The 14,397-nt window shown below is 38.7% G+C and overlaps 1 protein-coding gene across 1 annotated transcript in view; it reads left to right on the top strand.

The window, feature by feature from the left end:
• Positions 1 to 14,397, top strand: part of DYNLT3 (dynein light chain Tctex-type 3) — a 156,045-nt gene that overhangs the window by 37,674 nt on the left and 103,974 nt on the right. Inside the window, exon 2 of the mRNA XM_044072410.1 lies at positions 7,753 to 7,794. Coding sequence (XP_043928345.1) covers positions 7,753 to 7,794 — 42 coding nt within the window. The remainder of the gene's footprint in view (positions 1 to 7,752; positions 7,795 to 14,397) is intronic.

The raw sequence follows: 14,397 nt of genomic DNA, 5'->3' as shown, positions 1-14,397 counted from the left end.
GTCTCTATGAGGTCTTCAAAAAAGTCCACCAAGTTTAGGAGGCAGGACCAACTTTTAACAAACCAAAACTGATTTGGGATCAGGACTTTAGGGCTGCTATTGTCCCTAATGATGAGTTCTACATTGATGTCTTGCCTTGCAGATGAGGTTGGTGAGACTTATGGATTTGTAATTCCCTGGATCAGTAGTAGATTCCCTGTTATGGAGTTGGATGACTACAGCAGTTCTTCAGAACTTTGTTATGAATGCAGTGGAAAGGCTGAGATTGAATAAGCTCAATAATAAATCAGTCAGACAGTGTTTGGTACTGGGAAGAGGGTAGCCTGGTACATTATCTGGGGCCATGCAGCTAGTGTTAGGGTAGCCTGGTACATTATCTGTCCACATGGAGCTAGTGTTACGGTAGCCTGGTACATTATCTGGGCACATGGAGCTAGTGCTAGGGTAGCTTGGTACATTATCTGGGCCCATGGAGCTAGTGTTAGGGTAGCCTGATACATTATCTTGGCCCACGGAGCTAGTGTTAGCCTAGTACATTATCTGGGAACATGGAACTAGTGTTAGGGTAGCCTGCTACATTATCTGGGCCCACGGAGCTAGTGTTAGGGTAGCCTGGTATATTATCTGGGCACTTAGCTAGTGTTAGAGTAGCCTGGTACATTATCTGGGCACTTGGAGCTAGTGTTAGGGTAGCCTGGTACATTATCTGGCCTCATGGAGCTAGTGTTAGGGTAGCCTAGTACATTATCTGGCCTCATGGAGCTAGTGTTAGGGTAGCTTGGTACATTATCTGGGCCCATGGAGCTAGTGTTACGGTAGCCTGGTACATTATCTGGCCTCATGGAGCTAGTGTTAGGGTAGCCTGGTACATTATCTGGGCCCATGGAGCTAGTGTTAGGGTAGCCTGGTACATTATCTGGTCTCATGGAGCTAGTGTTAGGATAGCCTGTTACATTATCTGGGCACATGGAGCTAGTGTTACGGTAGCCGGGTACATTATCTGGACCCAGGGAGCTAGTGTTAGGGTAGCCTGGTACATTATCTGGGCACATGGAGCTAGTGTTAGGGTAGCCTGGTACATTATCTGGGCACATGGAGCTAGTGTTAGGGTAGCCTGGTACATTATCTGGGCACATGGAGCTAGTGTTACGGTAGCCGGGTGCATTATCTGGACTCAGGGAGCTAGTGTTAGGGTAGCCTGGTACATTATCTGGGCACATGGAGCTAGTGTTCCATTAGCCTGGTACATTATCTGGCCAAATGGAGCTAGTGTTAGAATAGGCTGGTACATTATCTGGGCCCATGGAGCTAGTGTTAGGGTAGCCTGGTACATTATCTGGGCCCATGGAGCTAGTGTTAGGGTAGCCTGGTACATTATCTGGGCCCATGGAGCTACAGTTAGGGTAGCCATCTATATTATCTGGGTCTGGAGCTAGTGTTAGGGTAGTCTGGTACATTATCTGGCCCCATGGAGCTACTGTTAGGGTAGCCTGGTACATTATCTGGGCCCATGGAGCTAGTGTTTTTAACCTTTGAAAGAGTACTTATTACTTGATCAGAGATGATCATAGACAGCACCATAAGCATATGAATGTGCAGCAGATAATTTGACAAGGATAGGGGAGTAAAGTTTAAGCTGAAGTTGTCCTCTGATAAATTGACTGATATGTTGGCCGTGTCCTCAGGGGGTGGTTTGCATTTCTTCTGGGATTTGCTGCTGTTGATCTGCTCTTCTTGGAGGAGGGAGAAAAATAATTTTATTTATTTTCCCCCTTCTATGCAGAAAGGCAGGTACAGTATCCACAATTCCCTGTAAGAGAGCAATGCACACCTTTTTTACATTCTTCCGTTTAGCATCTCTAACTCCTTATTGCATTTAGTCATTTTGGGGGCCACCTTCCTTAACCAAATGACTTCATAATTAAAAAGGAACAGCCTTAGAGACAACAATGTATAAAAAGTCTTTTGGCTTTTCCCGGTTAGGGGTCACCACAGCTGAACTCCCGTCCACTAATGATTGGCAGTGGATTTTTTACGGTGCCGAGTTGCAAGCCCAACCTTCAAAAAAGGCATGCCCATTCATGCACGCATCTACCTGCATGTCTTTAACATCACTCGACGGACATGCAGTCTCCACACAGAAGGCGGTCCAGCCGAGAATCGAACGGGAGAACCTTTTGCTGTGAGGCGACAGTGTTAACTGCTGCACCACTGCGGCCTGTATCGGAGACAACAATGTATATGTATAGAGACAACAATGTATATGTAACAAAAATGACAATAAGGCCTACAGTGAATATTAAGTCATTGTTTTTCATTTGTTCATATTTTCTTATTTACATTCATAACTGAGAGCTACATTTTATTGAGTGACATGGTAGGTGACAGAAAAATGTGTCATCAGTGTTCTAATATACTGCACTGTGTTGCAGATATTGTTTTTTTTTGCTAGTAATTTTGAAGGGATGCAATATTTGCATATGTACTTAATATTTCTAAAAGTAAGTTACTTTCAAACTATTGCATGGCATCAGGTAAAACCTTAGATGATGAAAATGTTCATTGTTATAGTACTAGTAAGTTGTGTATCTTGAGGGATTTTAGTATTATTTGTATTGATAATTGTATAATTAAGCATATTTTCCATATTTCTGTAAATCTCAATAAACAAGCACCCAGAGAAGAATGTCTTGTCATGAAGAAGCATGTATGGGTCACAGTTGTTTTGGTAATATATCTCTAAGATGTGCAATTTTTCAACATATCACACTTTATTTGTGAAATTTATAGAGAAAATATTATTCTTAGTTTATGTGTAGTGTAAGAATGTGAATATACTATTATGATTGAAAATGAGACTTTTTATTGTCTGTATTTTTGAATAGCTTTCAGTGTTCAAAGATTATTTACATTTGTTTGTTTCATGTTTTTTAACTTTGTTATTTTCAGAAAATGCTCAGGTATGTAAGGATGAGTGTAAGCTGTTTAGAGATGGGACATTCCACAGCTTAGAAGTGCTAATGAATTAAGGGGCAAAGCAAGAAAATTTGCCTGCCTAGGCATTCAGGAACACCAGTGATCAGCTTTGCTTGTCTGGTACCAGTTATTAACTTGTTTAGTAGAAAGAAGTAAGTAAATTACAATAATAATGTGTGTGTGATTATTTTCTTTGTTATGTGTGCTTCAGTTTGTCATTGGTTTAGTCAATGACTATTTAGCTGGAAATGCTGCACTTTTGTCATGTTGGCAGGGGACACAGCATAAAATCACTGTGCAGTTCTCTTCAATGTTGTTTCTTCATGAATTCAGCTTCCAGAGGAATCATTTAAATTTCATATAGCTGCATTGGATGCTGACTCCATGGTGGGATTCTTTTGTATGTATTTCTTTGTGTGTGTGTGTGTGTGTTGCAGTTTGTTGATTATTATGATATTCTTATTTATTTATTTATTTTGCCAGACAGTAATGATCTTGGTTTTGCGAGTCTGTGTACAGTATGCACATGTTCAGAAGTTTCTCATAATCATTTTATTATTTTGCTGGAAAGATACTTTTGTAATGTTTGTGGGGTAACAGCACAATATAGAAGACTGTATAACCTTCCTCAACTTAATGTAACTTTAAAACAGCCTATATAATTTATTTTTCTGTGTGTGTGTGTGTGTGTGTGTGTGTGTGTGTGTGTGTGTGTGTGTGTGTGTGTGGTGCATCTGTGTGTGTGCTTCAGTTTGTTAACACAATCATTATGCAATGCTTTTGGTTATCTTAGTAGTGACAGAATCTTTCTAATGTTTGTTTTTTATCAGTACTATATAACCTCGGCACTAATGTCCAGAATTCATGTAATAATGTTTTTGGTTATTTTAGTAGTTAGAGAATATCTTTCTAATGTTTAGTTGCCATCAGAGGATGTTTGATCTCTGTAGAAAATGATAGATAAAACTAATGTCCAGATTATATAGAGTATGTTCATTTTTGTTGAGGTTAAAAAAAATTATGTTATGTATTTTACTAAAAGAAATTGCTTTGGCTACAGTGCCAAGCTTTAACAACACTAAAGCTAGGAAGCTCTGAGGACAGAATTTCAGTCTTAGACTTTTGTTGTACCAGAGCACCCTCTTATTTTGAAATTAAAGTTTTGTAGTGAAATATGTGAATAAGGATATAGAGTGTGACAGACTCTTTCAAAAGACTGGCCCCAGTTGCTTTAGTTCATGTGCCTTTAGTGCCACTGCCTGTCATTTTGTAATTGATCAATATCACAGTGAGTGGAGTGGCCATCTCACAGTACTTTGTGCTGGTAGAGTTCTTTGTTGTGACTTTTTCCTCTGTGAAGTCTGTATATCCTGTCTGTGTGTGGGTTTATTCATTTACTCTGGTTTTCTCCATCTCTAACAGCTCAAAGGTAGCATGTGTGTGAGCTGGTGTTCCTCAAATTTGCCATTGACCTGGCTTGTCAGATGCAGTTTGCCAATTTTTCTGTGGGAACTGTTTCTGTGCATATACCTAACTCCTTCTTGGTAGCTGTAAAAAAAGTCAGTTAATAATTTATCTTTCAAAAATAATGCATCACATAACATCTAGCCCCTTGGAGCTTCTATGGACCTGGTAGATGCAGTAAGTAGATTTTGATACAGCTGTGGCTGCAGACCCCATTAAGTGTAAAACAGGTCTGGCTTATAGGTGGGCACATTAGGTCTCTATACCTCGTTTGTAGGGCTTGAGACAGTACAGTCATTATTCTTTAACTTTCCTCATAAATAAACCTTTAAAGTTGTCCCCAGAAAGTTGCTATAGCTTTTGTGGATGTCCAGGGACAGTGTGGTCATTATATTTGTGTGGGACAAAGTGGATGATGGAGGGTGTGGCAGGATAGGTGATGGGAGTAGGGCAGCATGGACAATGGGTTGCGGGGAACAGCAGCACTAGACCTTAGAGTGTACAAACTGAAATAAAAACTGTCTATACCTCTGTGTCTAATTACAGAGTGCCCTATGACCAAGACTTTTTTAGATGTACATGTCTGGTCCAGCTGCTGTAAGGATTACTGCAAGCAGATGGTGTGACTTCTTTTTGTGGCTGTGTTTACTGTGTTGTCAGGATGCAAAGTGTGTTGGTAACTTAGAACCTGTTCAGGCTACATAGCTTGCAGGAGTTAGATTTCAGGGATTTAGACAATGCTTAGATTTAGAAGCTCTAGGAGGCTTGGGTGGAGATTTTTTAACTACATCAGCATAGGAGAGTTTAGTGTTCATAGTGTCTGATTGGTTAGGTGGGTGTAAGACAGAATTTAGCTCACTGCATGCTGCTGGTGTGGAGCTGAATGCTTCCATTTTAATTAAACAATTACACCTCTTGCAAATTAAGTCTTTTGGATTAAGTAAAAGTTCATTATCAAAGATAATAAGGCAGCTCTTACACTACTGTAGGGATCCATACCCTACAAGTCTGGCAGTAAGATGAATAGTGTGAGAAGCTGGGTGAGAAATAGTAAGGAATGTTAAGAGAAAGTATGGATTGAAGGAAAGTGTGGGGAGTAGTTTCAGGGGTAATTTTTTGAGTTTTTTAAGGGTTTCGGCACCGGTCCACACTATGACAGTACAGCAGTTTACCAGACTCAGCAGGTCAGCTGTGCTAAGTCAAGACTACCACAGTGAGGTGTAAGCCTTTTGGATGCAGCATAATCAGATCAGCAAACCACAGACGTTATAGAAGAGCTTTACCTGTAGAACTTTGAGGGAAGAAAAATTCTTGCAAAATCTACCCATTATGGAATTGCCATTGTTGGGCTCTGTGCTCAGCGCTGCTCTGTGCAGTAAATAATATCCAGCAAAGCAAGGGACCCAATCAAAATTTAGTGCAATCTGAAACCTCAAATACTCTTACTAGCTTCAGATACTCAGACATTTATTTAACTCTCATGTATATAAATCCCTCAACATGTAAGATGGCACAGCGCTTGACCTTGCAGATTTACCCATGCAGATAAAAAAATAAGGAAATACAAACAGCAGGTAAAGCTATGTAAGTATGAGCAACAGAGTCAGTAGATACAAGAAGAGTTATCAGTTACCTTACAGTGGCTAGAGTGAATTTTTTTCAGCGGTCCAAAATGAAAATCAAGTCAAAAGCATATAACCCTGAGGGAACTTGAACCCCATCCTTCATCACATGTATTACACAAAGCCCTCCATTTGCTGGCTGAGCTGCAGCAGTATTGTGCAGTGTATATGGTTTGAATAATGCATCTGTGTGAAGTTACAAAACTGTTACATCACTAGTTATTGGTGGTTTTGTGCAGGATGCTGGATTGAAACATCTTTCTGAAGGTAGAACTTAATTGCTACACCACTGCAGATAGATGGCTTAAAACAGGGCATTTAGGTAGCTGACTGCAGGAAACGCAATTAAGTGAAGATCCTTGAGGCCTATTTCTAGTAATTAGGCATTGTAATGTGAGTGGAAAAGTTTGAAACTTCACTAGAATTCTTTTTATTTTTACATTAATAAATGTCACAAATAAAAACCATCTTAACATGACCATGTGCATATATATATATATATATATATATATATATATATATATATATATATATATATATATATACATACACATACATACACACACACATATATATATATATATATATATATATATATATATATATATATATATATATATATATATATATATATATATATATATACATACATACATACACACATATATACATACATACACATACACACATATACATATGTTATACATTGATGTCAAATACCACAGGATATAGGTCATACAACATATCTATTTACACTATGTACATAGATGCTTTCGTTGTTAATTCCACAGTTATATAGACAGTATATACATTCGTAATATCCAAGTTATTTAATATCTGAACTTGTATGTGTTCTTTGGTTCCATTATAGTGTATTTCTAAGTTGCTATGTGATGAATTATGCTAATATGATGTTAAAGGTTTGTTCCCAAATTTCTGTGGATTTCATGTTTTTGTTTCCTTTATCTATTACTATTTTATGAGCTAAAAGGTGTTGTATAGCTACTTGTTTAAAACCCTCCCAAGAGATATTTATCGTATCTAGCCATTTAAAAGCTATATACAGTTTCATTAGTAGGAAAATTGTATTTGCTTGTTTTCTTGGGATGTTGGGTGGGAGAATGTGTAACAGAGTGAATTCCCAAGTTAATGTTGATGTTTGATAACCGTAATTGTACCTTGAGAGAGTTCCAGAGTTTATAGACACATTTACAGCTCCAAAATACATGGATTAAGTCAGCTATCTGGTCCTTACAGTGTGGGCAGAAAGGTGATTTTGATGTGTTAAATTTGTGTAGGATTGCAGGTGTAAAATAAGCATTATTATTGATCATGAGCTGAGTGTATGCTAACTTTTTGAGGGGTAGAATCTTCAGTGTTAGATTGATTGCCTGGCTTATTTGCTGATCATCTATGGATGGTTTAATTTTGAAACTTCACTAGAATTCTTGATAGATTGTGTGATGAAGAGGACTGAAAACCAAGCTGCAACTCGTAGGTTTGAAGTACAAAGTGCAAATGAAAAGTGAGTAAATAAGTAGAGCACTTGTGATGTATCTTTTTTTGTCAGCCATGTCTTTTATTGTTAATTTCATCTTCCTTTTGATCCTATAAGCTATTACATAAGTCAGCTTTTCTTGTTAGTGACGTCTTGTGATTGTAATGATGGTGTGCCTTTGTTTTATTATAGGTTCCCTTCAATGCTGATGAAGCCCATCATATTGTCAAAGAGGTAAGCTGTGACTGTTGTATACTATTGTGTGCTGAAGTCCCTTAATTGCCTTGTCTTATAGCATGTTAATTTAGTAGAACAAAGCTAAGTAGACTATGGAATTTAAGAGTAGCAAGTTGTTCTTGAGAAAATGAGCCGGTTAAGTAGGTTGGGACTGTGCGACTCCTGCTTACCCCCCAGTATGTGTCTCTGCATGCCTCCCAGGTCATACTATTGAGAGTTTGATTTCTATGAGCTATTTCAACCACCTTCCCTTTCCTCAGACTAATCTCACTGGGTAGGCTTGAACTATATCTAAGGGCTTGACAGTTCATACTCTTGTGCAGATTAGGTGGACTAAGTCATGGATTTTCTGCACAAATAATGGCATTTTCTTCCTGAAATATAACCACATAAAATCATACCTTCTAATGATTTTAATTGGCTGCATCTAAATTCAGCAGCAAAAACAGTGTCATAAATATTCCAAAACATATTAAAATCTGATAACATCACTGGCATTCATTCAAGTTATTTAAAATAATCAATGAGAACAGCCTGACCATGTTTATCTGTTTGGCAAGTGTTGTGTAATGCAGCAAAGGAAGAAAGTACTTTACTTGTTGCTTCAGTTAAGTTGAAAACAGAAGTATTACTTATTGCTGGCAGAATATATCTTAAGAATCTGTCAAGATCTGCATGCATCAAAGACTATGGCCAGGATTCTGAGAGATCTGCCCATGCTGATTGGCTAAAGTGGGTTGGTCAGTTAGCAAGGCAAAGAGAATCTCAGACTGAGAGATATAGTAAAACTGCACAGAGAAACACTGCCATACTAGTCTCTGAATCAAACATTGTTTTGTTAAACCCTAGTATGCTAGTGTTCTCCCTGCCAGCTTATGCATCACAGTAGCATAGGCAACCTGCTTCACACACAGTCTCACACACACACACACACACACACACACACACACACACACACACGCGCATACACACACACACACACACACACACACACACACACACACACACACACACACACACGTGTGTGGACTTGCATCAGAGTCAGTGTCCCCTGTGTACCTCCTGTAATGCTGTAATGCAACTATCTAGACAGACAGACACACCACACACGCACACATACAAACACACACACACACACACACACACACTCTCTCTGACTTGCATCCATTCAGCAACATCACATCCCTATTGACATGCACACATCACACATATGGCTACGTAGATGCCCGCAGACTCTCATGGTTGTGTTATACTTAACCTGTACTGCAACTATTGCCATTTGAGTTAATGGGTGAGTGCCATCAAAAGACAGCATTCACTTTTCTTCCTAAAGAAAACAAAAGAAAGAAAAAAATAGCTTTGAATCACTCTGCCGAGTTAGTCCAGAGACACAGCCATGGGGGTGGGGTTGCAGCACATGGCTAATTAGCATTAGCCACTTCCCTGGACAGCCACATAATATGCAGCTTCTCCAGTGAGACTGCTGGGCAATCCACAGCCCATTTCATGGGAAAACCATAATGGGAGACTGATCTCTGAATTGGGAAGGCTTGCTGCAATGTGAAAACCCTCCAAGTTAAGGTTTCTGCTTTGTGATGAGCCTTTCTGAATCTCATACTATGAAATTACGTGAACCATTTTCTTCTACAGATTTCATATAAAACTGAATAGCTCGGAAACTAGATTTTAACATTTTGTACTTTTGTTTATAGTAAAGTTATTGTTTTATTGTATTATCATTTATTCTTTTCCAGCCTCAGCAGTATTCAGTCTTTAAAATGGTGTTCTGTTTAATAATTTTATTCACCTGTTGCCTCAGCAATGTTTAAGCTGCAGTCCCAGTCGCCTACTGTGACTTTAAGTGCAGCTTCCTGTTTAGTTCCTTCTTACGGGTGTAGGACAGACTGGATTTACTGCAGTTTTGCTGTAACTGTACTGCACTGAAAAGTTTACTAGAGCTTAAAAATGAATGAATATGTCTGTACATTAGACTGCAGTGATAAAACCACTTGTAAAATATTCTGCTTGAACCACTTTAAGACCAATAGGTTGGTGACCTTCTTTTTCAAAAGGGTCTGACTTTGCTATTGCTATGACAAAAGGCATCAATAGCTGTCTAGCACATTTTATTAAGTGTTGTGCCCACTGAAGCTTTTAGTGGAAATAGGATACTAAAAAAGTGGACAGGCTAGAGAAATGTCATATGGACTGCTGAACTTCTAGCTTGTTGAATGCATTACTGGTCATGTAGATTCAGTAGCTGTTATGCTGTCAGCTGTGAAGTTGCAGTCCATTTTGATTATTGCGATGAAGTGCAACTCCTTTTTGGTTCCTTCTTGCAGGTGTAGGCTAGGATGGATTTACTGCAGTGTTGACCTGTAAACACATTTTGAAAAGTTCAGCAGATTAGATTGTAGTACAGCTTTGGTGAAAGTGCTGGCTGAATTCTGCTCTGCTGTTTGCGTACACTTAACCAGATAGCTTTTCTCTAAATTTTTTTGTATTTGTTTTATATATTTGTTTAGTTGCTCACAAAGTGAATAGCCATACAAGACTTCTTTCAGTCATGACCTGGACCATAGGCACAAGACAATTTTAAGCACCGGTGTTTTATATAACTGAGTATGATAAGTTTACATGTCATCAGTTAATAATTCTTGGAAATAAAGACATGTATTTCATTTTAAGGAATGATGTGTCTAATAAAATGTGAACTGATCACAACAGAGTAATAAGTAATTAACAATCATAACTAAAAAACAAACATAAAGAATACCAAATAGTTTTAAGAGGTTATCAAATTCATAGGGATCATTCCTAAACGATAAATGCTTAAACACCCCAAAAAAGTCTTAAACAAGAAAACTAAAAATGTAAATTAATGAATAGTTGTAGACAGTGAATAAAGGTAATCACTAACAGGAATGTGCTTCAGATTATAATTAACTAAGATTTTGGGTGGCGCAGCGGTTAACGTTGTTGCCTCACAACAAGAGGTTCTCTGGTTTGATTCTTGGCTGCTGAGCCTCATGTGCGGAGTTTGCATGTTCTCCTTGTGTTCGCATGGGTTTTCTCCCACATTCTAAAGACATGCATCTGGAACATTTCTCTCTGGGCTTTCACTGAAAATAGGCTCTGCCCTAGTCAGACCTTCCCGGTCAACAATAAATAAAAATAAAAAGAAAGGACTAAGATCAGACATGAAGCTGAGAAGAAAATGTATTGTCTGAGACTTTATAGCTTTAGGTAACAACTGATTCTTAGGAGGAGAAACCGTGAACGGCAGTGCATATTGTATTATAGGTAAGATCAGTCAGATGGGGAACACTACACTCACACTCATTTATAATTATCTTTGTAAAAGTGTAGTGATGGACTGATGGACAGGTTTTGAATGCTGCTTGTGGCTTTGCATTTATTTTGATTTGTTTTGTTGCCCTAAGCTAGTGTCAAACAGACTAAACCTGCACATTTTGGAACGTAGCCACCAGTACATTGAAACCTAAGAACTCCATAGTGTATTGTTGTGTTAGCCCTTGTCCTTGTAGCACTTGCATTGTCTTTCTTTGAACAGATGGTCTCCTTGTTAGTTGGTCTGTGTTCTTAATGTTTTCTAGGAGATTGTTCCAAAAGAGCTGAAACTGGATTGGAGAAAACTGTTCCACACACACACACCAAGTATGAATGGGGGCCTGTATTACGGAATACCATTGTCTCTATGTTTGGTTTCCAGACTGTAACCTGCTGAGGAGTGGTGGACAGTAGCCTTCATTTAATGTTTTGCAGTGCATCGAGGAGTAAAGTAGCATGAGCTGTAACAGGTAGCCAGTTGTTTGAGCTGTGTGTAGTGTTGTGATGGTTGTACTTGTTACCTAGGATTAGGAATCTAAGTGCTGTACTCTTGGCCAGTTGAATTAGCACAGTATTGTGAACAGACGGAAATGCAATTAAATTGTAAGAAAACCCAATGAAATTGTGAGCAAAACCATGAACTACAAACACACAAAAATCCTAATGCAGAAGACAATACGAAAACCAGAGTCAGTGCACCAGCAAATCTAAAATACAAGAGCTTTTATTAAAAGGTGAGCACTTTCGCAGTGAAACCCACTGCTTCTTCAGACAACCAAACAGTACAGCAGTATACATTTAAATACTCAAGATACTTAATTCATTATCCAATAAAAAACAAGCCTTATGCAGGCACATTTAAATAGCTAATCAAAATACCTATCTTAAAATAAAAACTATAGCAATGCACTCATAAATATCACTTTAGTTTCTTGGCTTTAAGTGCAGGTTTCAGGGGGACACTGTCACTGAGCCCATACCCTCTATGTGAGCCCAACCGCAAAATCCACTGTAGCTCTTTATTTTCACTTTTATTAGTAATATCACCCAACCTTAAGCCAGTTCCCACATCATGCAAAACCTGAAAAACAAAAGTGTGATTGCTCTCTTCCTGAATCATATGCTTGGCTAAAGCACTGAAATCAAGCCCCTTCCTGGTGCAATGGAGGTGGTCTCTCATTCTCTCCCTCAACCTACTGTTGGTCTTACCAACATAGAATCTGAAGCAAATAGCACAATGCGATACATAGACTAGATGTTGGGTATTACAGTCAGCACTGGCTCTTAATTGCCACAACCTACCCTTCCCAGGATGCTTAAAAAACCTGGATTCATCTATGTACTCACAGTATGCGCAGGTACCACATTTAGTGGTCCCACCCCAACTTCCATCGTGTTTATACCTTTCAGGATAGCACAAGTGCTGCTTCAGATTCATTTTGTTTTTGAAAACAAACTTGGGTTGGGGTCCAACCAATACTGAAGTGCAGTCATGAGCTTGCATAATAGACCAATTATTTGTCAAAATATCTTGTACCACTTCAGCATCCTGAAAATAGGTCAATACCACTGGAATAACTGAAGGCTCAACCCTCAGTCTACTGGAATGCAGTACCCTATCTGAGAAATAGGGTCTCGCCTGACCACCCCTTTCTTTAAGCACCTTACGATGGGCCTTGCATATCTCATTTTGTTTATATTCTCTGGACTCAAAGGCTGCTCTTAGAACCCCCATTTCTAAACGGAGGCCAGCCTCATCACAGGATAAACGAGATACACGCATAGCCTGTCCAGTCAAGATATTAGGGGAATACATGCTGAGGGTGCATGCTGTCTCTTTGAAGAAAGGAAGGACCATAACACTCCTTCCTATAGAATTTAGTATAAAAACTCTCCCCTTTCCTGAACACTGTCAGATCTAAAAAGTTCACGGACTGTACTGAATAATTCATGGTAAATTGTAAAAAAAGAACTACTGCTATTAATCGTAAGAAGAAAGAAATTCCTGCAACCCATCCTCACTTCCATGCCAGGCAATAAAAAGATAGTCTACAAACTGATGATAAAACAGACATTAACAGAGTAATTACCCAGAACATTTTGCTGTTCCCAACCAACCATTTCAAGACTGGCATATGAATTGCCGCAACATGTACCCATTGCTACACCTGATACCTGCCAATAACAGCTGTCATTGAAGGGAAAAATGTTGTTTTCAAGAACCAGTTCAGGTAACATACATAAAAAGTCAACATTGCTAAGGGAAAACTTGTTAGAATTTACAAGAAACAACTTTACCATGTCAATCCCTTCTTGGTTGGGAATATGGGTAAATAAATAAACAACATCTAATGTTACTAGATAATCTATCATATTCACAACTACATTATCAGTAGCACTATGAAAGTCTCATAAAAACGTTCAGTATCCTTTAAGACCACAGGGAATTCATCAGCACTTTCCTCAACTGTGCATCTAAGAGGCTCCATTAGCCACCCACCCCCAGCTAAAATCGGTCTAAAATTAGGCTTAACAGGATCTTTATGTATCTTAGGTAGACCGTGTAGCTGGGGTACCAAAGGTTGCTCAACCTTAACGTAATCATACAAAGCCTGCGTCAACATCCCCATACACAAACTCTCATCCAGAGCATTCATAATACGTGCTTGAAGTTGATGCACACTACACTGCAGCATTACTTTACATTTCAAGCATAGTACCATATTAATATTCAGAGTCAAGCACCACAATAGGTCCGCCCTTGTCCACTGGGCGGATGACTATATCTCTGTTACTTTTTAAATCATTGAGCACTTTCTACTCTGCTTTAGAAAGATTACCAGAGTAAACCATATTATGTCCAGAGTCTAAACTGCTATAAATCTCTCTCACAAACTTGCAAAAAAAATTCAAGGAAATTTGCTAAATTAGGCACAAATGTGATAGGTTTTTTAAAAAGAGTTCCCTTTGCAACTGATTGATCTTTGAACATTAATTTGAGTGCTACATTCTGTGCAGAAATGCAATTAAAGGGAGGCAATATTGCAGTCCGGGGAAGAGTACATTTATGGTAGTGGCTCACCTAGACTCAGTGATCAACAAGTCTTGATATTTTCTGAGACTTAAGCTGAGTTAATACCTTGTTGATTTGAGCCTCAGTGTGTTGGTGGAATTAAAGTTTTTGGTCTTAAGATTAGTCTTAGATACCTCTGTTGAGTAGTGATAGTGAGGGGGGTGCCCATAGGATCT

This window comes from Protopterus annectens, chromosome 5.part0 (assembly GCF_019279795.1).
Source record: "Protopterus annectens isolate FY-2018-M chromosome 5.part0, PAN1.0, whole genome shotgun sequence".
Taxonomy (NCBI): Eukaryota; Metazoa; Chordata; order Ceratodontiformes; family Protopteridae; genus Protopterus; species Protopterus annectens.
This window is presented reverse-complemented; position numbering and strand designations above follow the sequence as displayed.